At 37.0% G+C, this 11,817-nt stretch overlaps 2 protein-coding genes across 2 annotated transcripts; both read left to right on the top strand.

Moving 5' to 3' along the window:
* The first annotated feature begins 4,364 nt into the window (after positions 1-4,364).
* On the top strand, positions 4,365-8,119 carry LOC112525756 (pentatricopeptide repeat-containing protein At1g08070, chloroplastic-like). Its single transcript, XM_025136015.1, has 3 exons — positions 4,365-4,648; positions 4,741-4,837; positions 5,684-8,119. The coding sequence occupies exon 3, from the start codon at positions 5,876-5,878 to the stop codon at positions 7,628-7,630; it is 1,755 nt and encodes a 584-aa protein (XP_024991783.1). The 5' UTR covers positions 4,365-4,648; positions 4,741-4,837; positions 5,684-5,875; the 3' UTR covers positions 7,631-8,119.
* Positions 8,120-9,341: 1,222 nt separating this feature from the next.
* On the top strand, positions 9,342-10,082 carry LOC112519164. The gene has a single exon (XM_025127162.1). It carries the CDS (start codon positions 9,408-9,410, stop codon positions 9,798-9,800), a length of 393 nt encoding a protein of 130 aa, XP_024982930.1. The 5' UTR covers positions 9,342-9,407; the 3' UTR covers positions 9,801-10,082.
* The last annotated feature ends 1,735 nt before the right edge of the window (positions 10,083-11,817 follow it).

Below are 11,817 nucleotides of genomic sequence, written 5' to 3'. Positions count from 1 at the left end.
GATGAAATCGGATAGGGATGAAATCGTTTAGGGATGAACGAGTTTAAGAGTTTTTAAGAGTTTTAGCCAAATGTTTTATAAGATAGTATAGATTATATTATTAAACCAAAAAATTACTTTGTTATTAAATCTAAATTAACGTATAATAAAAAAATTGAATTAAATAAATTACACAAAAAAACGAGAATTATTAAATAGTTAATTTGATACTAATATCGATTTATTTTTTTCAAAATATTATGTTATTTTCAAATTTATATTTCATTCAAAAATAAAAACATTATCATTTTCTCAAAACCATATAAAATCGTATTATATCGATAGAGACTGAATAAAAACTAAACACTAAAATGAAGATTTATCTATCTGCATTGCGGGAGTACCTTCTAGTAATAATAAAATATATATAATATTTTAGAAAGTAGAAATGCAAAAATATTTTCGGTCTTCTCGATGAGGGTGGGATTAGGTTGTAAATATAAGTACATTAAGGCTAGATAGAACATGACTAGACAACTTGTCCGTAAAAATTGTTTGATGATTTTATAAGTCATATAATAGTTATAAAAAACACAAATCAAGTAAATATTTAAATATTTTAATTTATAAATATTTTTACACAATTTTTATATACAAAAGTACATACATATATGAATGAAAATTTTGGTATAACTAGTGGAGGCGCAGTGCAAGTTGTTGTAGCCACAAGGTGGTTGTGGTGGAGGCACGGTGCAAGTTGTTGTAGAGAGATGGTAAATGGTGGAGGCAATGGCAAATGGTGGACGACAGTGATTGTGGAGGATGTGCAGATGGTAGATAGACGATAGTGGTAATACTTGCAGTCCACAGTGGTAGAGTTGGTAGTTGTGGCTGATGTGGTGGAGGTAGAGATAATGGTGGGCGGTGGTAGTGGTAGCCAATGGTGGAGGATGTAAATATTAGAGATGGCAAAAAACGGTCATGAGCCGATCTGGACCCAAATCAATCCCGATCCCAAACACTATCCCTGTAATTGGTCTTGGTCTAGACCAAAAATCCAAGGCCCGGTTAAGGTTTAACATAAGCAATTATGAGAACCGGTCCTGATCCCAGGCCTAAATCAGTCCCACTTAAAAAAATGATTTTTTACATATGAATTTTTTTATAAAATACAATAATGTTATTCTATAACACTTTAAAATATATAACTGAGTTAATAAAATACACTTAAAAACGTTTTATTATAATTGGTTAAAAACGGAAATTGAATACGAGATGAAATCATGAATTATAGTGAGAATTGTGAACGTTTTTTGTGTTTGTGAGTTGGTATCTTCCCCATACATCATATGACTTATATATTGTGTGTAGAGGGTCAATGAGACAAAAAAAAAACGGTTATTTGACCGTTCCAACGGCCATAAAGAAAACGTAATATTTTTTGAAAAATTCGGGTCGGGCCTATAACCAGTCCCATACCGGTCCTGGTTTGGGTCAGGCCTTGTTTCTGGATGAAAAGTTTAACTGGTCATTAACTGGCGGTCCCAATTGGTCCCGGGACAGGCCGATCTCGAACCTCCGTTGGAAGGGGCCCATTTGGCCATCACTAGGACAAGAGGCACAGTGAAGGTTATTGCAACGACAATAGTGGTGGAGGTTGAGGCGATCGTGATTGGTGGACTACAATAGTGGCGGATCTGAGCTTTAAACATCGGGGAAAGTCCCCCAATCAAAAACAAAAAACCTTTGTTGACTAGCTCAAATTTTCTATTTTCACTATCATCTTACATAGTTTTCCCCCAACCCCATACGGCCATATGCTTCCCTCCCCCAAGTCCCATCCAATGTAAACAAAGATCCCCCAACCCCAATCTCTCTAGATCACATATTGTTTTTTTTACTGCCTCTGTATATTGTTTTGTTATAGAATTTTTCGTTTCTAATATATTTTTTCCATAATTTTGAGGTTTCGGTTTCTATGTATTTTTGTTCCAAATTTATTTTTGAATTTTTGCCTATGTTCTATATTTTTTTTTTGATTTTGTATTTCCATGTTAGTTATTTTTGGCGTGTTTATAGGTTTGTAATTTTCTATAATGCTATGTTTTGAAACAAGTTGTAGACTTGTACTGTTGTATGTAGTAGAATTTTAAGTAGGTAATAAGATAAACAACTATTAATTAAGCATTTACTGATTTGTTCAATTATTTGTTAGAAAATAGAAAGATTTTCGGAGAAAATTTATCAACATATTGATCCAATATTGTCAGTACTGGAGAAGAATCTTCAACTTGAAACGTCTAGTATATTATCTCCCAACCTAGCTTATTTTTAGTGATACGACACTTGTTACGTGCCCCCGCCCCATTAATTTTCTGGATCCGCCACTAGACTACGGTGACGATATAGATGGTGGTGGCTGGTAGACTACGGTAATAGTGGAGGATGTGAAAGCGGTGGACAATGGCGGTGGCGTCAACAATGGTGGACGAGGTAGTTATGACCGACGTGTTGAAGTTAAAGGCGCAGGGGCGGAGCTAGGAAATTTATCTAGGAGTGCCCATAAAAAATGTAAGAAATTCACGATTTCAAGGTTGAGAAAACCATTTTAAGTATATATGTTTTTTAATAAACACTTGTCATAGAAATAGTTGTAAAAAAGAGTTGAAAAGTATCAGGGACATAAACAACATAACGACGTTTATACTTATACAAACAAATACAAAATGTGTGTAAACCCCTTTGAAAATACTTACACTTATCGAAAAAAGTTTGTATATTGAATTTGTAACGTGTTTATTATTAGACCCTATAGAAAACTTGACATTTATAACGGAAGAAAAAAAAAGAATGTGATATTTATAAACAAAGTTTCAAGTGGGTAACAAAGGTTTGGGATTATAACAAAATTTATTTTGAAGTTTGAAAGGGAGCCAATGCCCTTCTCGATCCAAGGTGACTCCACTCTTGGGTAGAGGCGGTGGTTGTGATTGCCGATGATGGTGGTGGTGGTGACGTCAACAACGACGGATGGTGATGACCATTAAAATAAATATCATATTAAGTCATATCAAATGAGCATAGATTATTAGTTTTTTAGTTTCTGTCTCATTTTATCCATCTTGTCCCGCCTAATCCGAGTCTGACATCACATCAACATAGGAGAGTTAGTTTTTGTATTGTTCCTTGTCATGCCAAGCATAAGACAATAAGTCATGCCCTCTTATCTCCTATGTATACAAAGCCAAAGAAAACAAGCGAATCTTGATGGTGGATCCGAACCGAGCTTAATGGCCCAACCAACCCGCCTCGAAGTAAAACCTCATTCGACCCTAACTAGCGGTAAGCAAAGGCGGGTATCCGGCCAAAATTCATGGAACCAGTCCCGCAACCGGAAGCAAAACCGGTGGTTCCTAGAATGAAGGAACCGAAACCGGTTACACCGGTTCTTTTTATTTTGGAACCGGTCCCAGAACCGCCGGTTCCGGTTCTAGTACCGGGTACCCGGCGTCTAATTCTTTTTCAAAAAGTTTATCATTTCATGCTATAAAAAAAATAACTATTTGTGTATTACAAAGCACCAACGTAAATAAATAAATACTACAAAGCGTGAAAACTAATCCGATATAAAGAAATAAATACTACAAAGCACCAACGTAAATGAAACATTTTTAATGAACAAAAGAAACTACTGTATCAATGAGTAAACATTAGTAATGAACAAAAAGAATCCTACCGAATCAAACCCATGGTATCCATGAACAAAAAAACCTACTGTTTCCATCATGTTGCTAAGGATAATTTACTCATGAACAAAAAAAACCTACTATATCCATCAGGAACAAAAAAACAAATAAAAGTTAATAAAACCATAAAGATATGTTATTAAACAAAGATAGGGTTTAACATGAAAGAAAAAACAAGCAACATTACAGAAATCGACAAACAAACACAAACAGTAGACATGGAGAAGAAGTTGACTACAAAATTCATTGCCTTTGAAGAAAAATTGAGTGCGGAAATCGTTACCTTCGGAGGAGAGATCGATTAAGTGCAGAAATCAATTTGGAGGAGTGATCGAGTGCATAAATGGATTTGAAGAAAAGGCTATGAAACCGTGTTCGGTTTAGAGGAGAGATCAAGTGTAATTGCGGTAAGTGCCTAAATGTAACTTTAAAAAAATTACATGTACTCGTCGGTCGCAGTTATGGCCTTATGGGCACCCAGCAGTTAACGGTTAAAAAAAATGAGACCGGAAGCGGTCTCGATTGGTTTCAATTCCGGAAGACGGGTACTCGAGTGATGCTGACCCCTAACCCTAACCCCTACACCTCGTCCTAGACCGCCGTGCACAACGGTTTCCGGGCTCCAGCCCCCCAGTTCTCGAGCTCCGATTCCTAATCTCAATTCTCGAACCAACCTAAAATCATCGTCTTCCATTGAATAAACGAATCAGGATGGTCCAGAACGAGTTCGAAATGCGGCGAAGCTCCCTTGAAATTTAGAAAAACATTATTGATATCAAATTCAAAAATTCATTGGTTACACCTTGAGCTCCCCTCATAGACCCCACGACCTCCCTCCTCATCCGCTCTCCGCCTCACACAGCCACACAGACCGCTCACACGGCCGTTGTTCTGCTGTCTCTGACAGCTCCCCCCTTATTCAGGTTAGATACTTCGAAATTAGGGTTTTGAAATTAGATACTTAGAACGTGGGTAATTGTTTGAACTTTCAATATGGCAATGTGCTTTATTCCAGAACCAACGTTAAAAAAGGCTAAGGCTACCTGAAATCAGAATTCCGCTTAGAAGAAGACACTGGTTTTGAACCTTTGGTTGACTGGTTTTGCTTTCTGGTAAGAATTCTGGATTAGCCCTTTCTTTTTGGTTCACACTGCTTCTTTTTGGGTATTTCTTGTTTGTTTGAAATTGGCATATCCGCAAATATATGTTTGTTTCATTGTTTGAACTTTGGTGTTTTGTCATTCTTGATGTAAGGATTTCTTGTTCTACAATGTTTCTGACATTATTGATTTCAATATAAATGCTTTCTGAATTTGCGTGTGGCTTATATTTGTGTGATCAGGGGTAAAAACCCACTGCATTTGTGTTTGCGACCATCACACGACGGCCACTGACCTTTAGGCCACTGTCTGACCACCAGTGTGGCATCCAAACAGTCTATTCGGCTTGTCATGCATACTGAACAACAACATTCATTAAAACAAAACTTAAATACGTATTCCTTACCTCAAATGGCCTGTTGATGATAAATCAAAATCCCTACCTTTAAACACTGCGGCTTCAAATCCTTGTATCTTCTTTATGTTTTCAGTATGATTTGAATGAAACTTGTTGGTATATACATTTATTAAAATGTTACAGGTTTTATTTCGGTTTGCCTGATGTTGATTGTGTAATATATTACAAGAATATCCTTGTTAGCCTCTGCTACTGCCTCTTTTTTTTAACATTTCTCAAATTGATTTATTTATTAGAATTATGTAATGCAAGGATGTTATAATGAGAATCTTCCCAACATCACCAGCTCAATTGGAGATCTCTTGAAGCAAGTTTTAGATGGAGAGTCTTTATGTTAATCCATTGATCTTAATGAAGAATCTTTGGCTTTAAAAACTGTGGCTATTCATGTCCTGGCAATTTAACTCCTGCTTCATTAATGTTATTTTTTTTCTTCTCAGGTTCATCCTTTTTGTCTGTGTTTATGATGAACCCATCAACCTCAGTTATCAGATTCTCTCCCTTCCCCGTTGATCCTCCATGCACCTGCCGGATTCCCTCCGATACAGTGGCCAAAGGCTGTTGGTAGGCGGCAGTCTTGTACCTATTATGTAACTGGTAGTCATGACCTTTCTCTATATCAATTTAATACAATGCTTCACAATAATTGGTTCCCGAGTTACATGACAGCATATATTCGTGATTCCCCATTGAGAAGGGCTGGCACACTAAATGCTATTTTGTCGCGTTGCTTTTCTTTTACTCCCCGTGAGGTGTTTGATAGAAGTCCCGAAAGACATGTAGTCACTATGCATGACAATGAGTGCGAAGCATTGGCATCTTTTGTCCAGAGAAATAGCTTAGGCATGAAACCCTCTAAGTTTCAGCTTTGCACTGCTCTTAATTGCTGTGCCAAGACACAAAACTCGCACCTGGGTTCGCAAATCCATGCCAAAATACTTCATATAGGTCTCGATCAGAATTTGTATATAAATAGTTCATTGGTGAACGCGTATGCCAAATGTGGTGCTATTGTTGATGCAATGAGCGTTTTTAATGGAATAGAATTTCATGACACAGTATCATGGACTTCAATGATATCCGGGCTTTCACAAAATGGGCAGGGAAGAGAAGCCCTTTGTTTATTCAAACAAATGTTGGCAACTCTAGTTAGACCGAATTGTTTCACTTATGTTGGCGCTATTAGCGGGTGTACAGAGCAAGAATCTGTATGGAAATGTGGTGAGTTGCTCCATGCTCATGTTATAATACTAGGGCATGAAAATAACAACTTTGTGACAAGCTCTCTCATCGATTATTATTCAAAATGTGGGAAAATGGAGAAAGTTGTGGTTTTATTTGAGGCATGCGCAACAAGTGATCCTATTCTTGTGAATTCTATGATCTCAGCATACTCCCATAACCTTCAAGGCGAAGAGGCAATCAAACTTTTTATGAAAATGCGTAATGCGGATGCGAGCCTGAGTGAACATGCTTTGACCAGCATTTTGGATGCTTGTGGGGCCTTGACGGTTCTCCAACAAGGAAGACAGGTGCATGCTTACGTAACAAAGGTGGGTTCAGTTCACAACGTGTTTGTGGTTGGTGCTTTGATCGATATGTACTCAAAATGTGGCAACATTGATGAAGCTCTTTGTGTTTTTAATGAGGCAGACTACAAAAACAACATATTATGGACTTCAGTGATCACAGCGTGCGCACAAAGTGGTAGAAGTCTGGAGGCTTTGGAATTCTTTGATCATTTAGTGATCAAGGAAAAAAGATTCAGCCCAGATCATGTATGTTTCACGGTCGTTTTGACTGCTTGCAACCACTCTGGACTTCTTGATAAAGGGATTGGGTATTTTGAAAAGATGAGGTCAGATTATAATTTGGTTCCTGAAATCGATCAATATGCTTGCTTGATTGATCTTTATGCAAGAAAAGGTGATCTTAAAAGGGGGAAAAAGGTAATGGAGGAAATGCCATTCACTGCAAATGCTGTGATGTGGAGTTCTTTCTTGAGTTGTTGTAAAGAGTATGGGAACGTAGAGCTTGGGAAAGAGGCAGCTTATAAGCTGTTTGAACTCGAACCACATAGTCCTGTGCCATATCTGATTTTAGAGGATATATATGCCGGCGCCGGTTTATGGAATGAGGTGCTTCAGTTAAGGAAGTTGATGAATGATAATGGAGTAAGAAAATGTACAGCAGGGTGTAGTTGGGTTGAGATAGAGAATGAAGTGCATGTTTTCTCTGTGGGTGATTCATCTCATCCTGAGTCAGAGGACATTCATTTGGAATTGAGAAAGCTTAGCTTGGAGATGTTGAATGAAGTGCATGTTTTCCCACGGAATGCTCCTAAGAGTGGCGATTACGAGTTGATGATGATAAGCTCGCTCTTCTAGCCACCACAGAGATGTAAGCTGAAGAAGAGAGAAAGCCAGAACAAGAGAAGAGGTAGGGTGTTAAGGAGAAAACAGCCACTCTGCCCATGTTTTTCCAAGAACAACCACCCCACCATTCTTTTTGAAGAACAAATTCACCAGCAAAACCCATTTTGAAGAACAACAATCCCACCACTATTTTTTACCCATTTTTGCATATATAATTATATGGTGGTTGTCTTGTTTGTGTGTTTCTTAGTGGTGATAGATGGTGTAATGAGGACGAAGATGAGGGAGGGACTTACGAAGGGCCAGAGATGAGGGAGGAGGGAGGGTGTTGGAGAAGAGTACACTTGTGTTCAGAAAAATCGTTGGACCTCTCAACCGGTCAAACCAAGTCAAATCAAACTGTTGTCGACGGTTTGAGTGGTTTGATTGTCCGGCCCCGTTTGAAAAATAGGCAAACTGCTCGGACTGCAGTTTGAACATTTTTTAAGCGGTCTAAACTGAACCGACCGTCAAAAACAATTATTCCAGCTATTGTTGCTGGACTTGTCAAAAAAAAATTTATTTTGCTCAATTTTTTTTAATCTTGGAGATACACACATTTTTTATAGTTTTTTAATAGTGTTATGTTAGTATAAATTTAATTTTCGATATAAATATTATGTTTTTTTAGTTTAAAGGCGATAAGAAGCCTGAACCGGTCAAAACAAACCGCCTTTTGTGGTCCGATTTGACCACTTTGGTTAATTGCAACCAAATCGCTCAGTTTGAAAATTTTATAAGCCGTTATTGCGGTTTGTTTTGTGGTTTGGAGGGTTAAACTGTCTAAACCGGACCGCAAACACCACTAGAGAAGAGGGAGTATCACCGATGGAAAAAGTTACTTGTTGGGACAGACATTATAAAGGAAGTGGGTTTTCTGGTTGTGTTCTTTTTTAATTATTAATCCTTGTACAACAAATTCTCTAAATTGGAAAAAAATGAAGATTCTTAGACAATTTTTTACTCCAAGAGATTCTTCAAAACTCTCTAAAATGAAAAAAGCATGAGAGAAGCATTTTTTTAATTATATTTCCACAAAAAAAACATTGAAATTAACCACAAGGGTGGTGTCTGATTAGTTTGAGTTTGGTACAAATGTCAAAAGTATCTGGAGGTCTCAGGTTCAAATCCAAGAAGGAATAAAAATTCTCTTGAGATCACGGAGATTCAAATGTGTTGACTTCGGGCTATCTGTAAAACAGATGGTCATTTTGAGATTAGTCAGCTCGCATAATAAGTTGAATATCCAGGTTAATCGACAGAATTTACAATTTACCACTCAAAACAGTAAATTAAAATTTGTACAATAAATCAAAAGAAAATTAATTAAAATAGTAATTTTGATATGTGGGTTTCATTTCTTAACACGATTTCCAAATTTACATGTTCTGACCTCGTAATTATGGATCTGATTTAAAATTTTCATTTTTTTCTTACACTTTAATCCTTTATAAATTATGAAGACCTATTAGTTATATTTATAATTTTACAAGAGAAGCAACTAAAAAGTAAAACTTTATGATTAAAATAAGTATTTTAATTAATTTCTTAGAGCCAAAATTGCATTTCTTCTTAGTAAATCAAAAATGAAAACAGTAACTGTGACGTCATCAAATGAAAGCACGTGGAAGCCATGACCCTGCACATATGCTTTTCCGCCCTCACAGATTACTTCTTCGCTAATCCACCTACCTCTCAAAATCCCCCTTTCCCTTCCATTCCATTCCATTCATCGGAAAATCCATCAACAATGGCTTTGGAATGGGTGGTTTTGGGTTACGCCGCCGCAGCCGAAGCCGTCATGATCATTCTCCTGACCCTCCCCGGCCTTGACGCACTCAGAAAAGGTCTAGTCGCCGTTACAACCAACCTCCTCAAACCCTTCCTTTCCGTCGTCCCCTTTTGCCTCTTCTTGTTAATGGACATCTACTGGAAGTACGAAACCATGCCCAGCTGCGAATCTCAGAACTGCTCTGCATCCGAAAACCTCCGCCACCAGAAATCAATCATGAAAAGCCAGCGCAACGCTTTACTTATTGCGACTGCGCTAGTCTTTTACTGGATCTTGTACTCTGTTACGAAACTCGTTGTTCGTGTTGACCAGCTCAATCAGCGCATTGAGAAGTTGAAGAACCAGGAGTAAGTGGTGGATCCGTACCCTTTTGTGGGTAGATTGAGATAAGTTATGTCTGGATTTGATTAAAATAGACTCCTTCAGTGTTCTATGAGTATCCATATGTGTTGAATATTATTCGAATTTGAGGCTTGGTAATGGTGAATTCTACTATTAGTACTGTTTAAATGCTTTGTCTAAGATCATGTTGCCAGAGAGATGAAATCGATTTGATTTGTTAAGGAGATATACATTGAGTTAGCCTTCGTTATATGTCACTTTATTTGAACAATTAATTGATGATTTTTTCCCGATCATAGGCTTGTGATGCGAATTATGTTTCCAATGATGAAAACTGTCGTACTATGAAGATAACTGTTGAAACGCGGTTTATTTTTGTTAGTTTAACTATGGAGATTATAGAATATGGGCTTATGGAGCTAGTTAGATTCAATTTTTCTAAATGATTTCAGACATTTTATTCTTGTTAGAGCTTGAGCTTAATTGGGAGAACGTTTTGGAATTGATAGAGATGAAAAGGGTGCCCTTAGTTGGATTTGGTTGAAGTTGGTTCTTAGGAACTTTATAAAAATTACATGAAGATTAAGAGCTTAGATGAATTCTACTAAAGAATGAAGGGGAGTTATGCAGCCAAGATCCTTTTGGTGCTTAATCGCCTAAGCCGGATTAAGCAGATGAATAATGAATTACACTGTTAATTCTAAATTATATTAGACTGTGAAGTGTGGAAACATATGGTAGTTGAAAGTTTGATACTTTATTCGTTATAGTTACTTTCTTAATAGTTACGCACAACAAGTGATTTGTGGTTTCTTTATCAAGTTTACAGATTAAGATAAGGCGTTTGGTAGTTGCTGAATGATTTAGTGCAGAATGATTAAAAGGCTCTTATTATATAGTGCAAAATGAAATATAATTGTTTGATAATTGTTTTATAATAAAATTAAGGCGCTGAATGGTCAAAGGAGATCCGGGATGCAAAATCATTAAGAGGATTTTGGAACCATTAAGAGGCAGATTTTTGTTTGCCAAAGAAGATTTACCTCTTAACGATTCAGAGGCCGCCTCTTAATGGAACTATTAAGAAGTAAACAAACAACCCCTAGTTACCTCTGATTTCCGCAGATTAATTGATGTAGAACAAGACCAGAAATATCCATTTCTAAAACCCAGCCTTTTCCTTTTCTATGCTTATAAAGTATAAAGTATGCATTGTTTGAAGTTGGATTGCAAGCTATTGGGCAAACTAGTGTTTGAATCAGTCTGAATTAGTTGCTAAATGCCTAGACTTTTAGAACACTGTTTGCTATGATTATAATCTTGTTTAGATGGAGGTGGATGAAACAAGGTAAGTTTGTAATCATTGTGATTGTAATGGTCATGTTGGCATTTCATGGGGAAGAGCTAGTGATTATTTCGGCTACTGGATTTTCGACTTTTTGGAAATATATTAGCCAATGAATTAGTAGTAATTGTTCTTGAAAGAGAGGGGTGTACACAGGTGGAGGTGGAGGTGCAGAAACCTCTTGGCAAAAATGCAGGCTAAGGGGCCGTTTACCAAACGCTTATCCAGGTAAGGGCTTATCAAGTAACATTATTTCACCGGATAAATATGGTAAGTACCAAGAATCTTACCTGGTAAGAGCGAGACAAGGACCAAAGAGTCTTACCCGGTAAGTGAGGGCGACGACTCTTACCACGGTAAGCGCTTATTGGGTAAATTGTTGCATACGATGACGCGTTTTGGTGGACTAAAATTTTACCTTATAAGTAAATGATAGTGTTAAATTTTACCGATAAGCACTTATAGGGTAAGTGTTTGGTAAACAACCCGTAAGACTACTTCAGCAAAATCAATGACCCTGGGCAGCCCCTTTTCTTGTGGTTTCATATTTGCAATGCTTTCTTCATCTGTGTCCGCTGAGTTTGATTGTTGATTTTTTATTATATTTCACTAATTAAAAACATTGAAATGAAATATGTAAGAGGAAAAGATAATATTTTATTAAATGTATATAATATTTTA

The sequence above is a fragment of the Cynara cardunculus genome (assembly GCF_001531365.2).
Source record: "Cynara cardunculus var. scolymus isolate 2C chromosome LG 1, CcrdV1, whole genome shotgun sequence".
In the NCBI taxonomy this organism is placed as follows: domain Eukaryota; kingdom Viridiplantae; phylum Streptophyta; class Magnoliopsida; order Asterales; family Asteraceae; genus Cynara; species Cynara cardunculus.
The sequence above is the reverse complement of the archived record's forward strand: the minus strand, read 5'-3'. Positions and strand labels throughout refer to the sequence as shown.

Excerpts from the sequence above, each read along its gene's own strand:
- LOC112525756 (XM_025136015.1), top strand. The coding sequence starts at position 5,876 with ATGCTTCACAATAATTGGTTCCCGAGTTACATGACAGCATATATTCGT.
- LOC112519164 (XM_025127162.1), top strand. The coding sequence starts at position 9,408 with ATGGCTTTGGAATGGGTGGTTTTGGGTTACGCCGCCGCAGCCGAAGCC.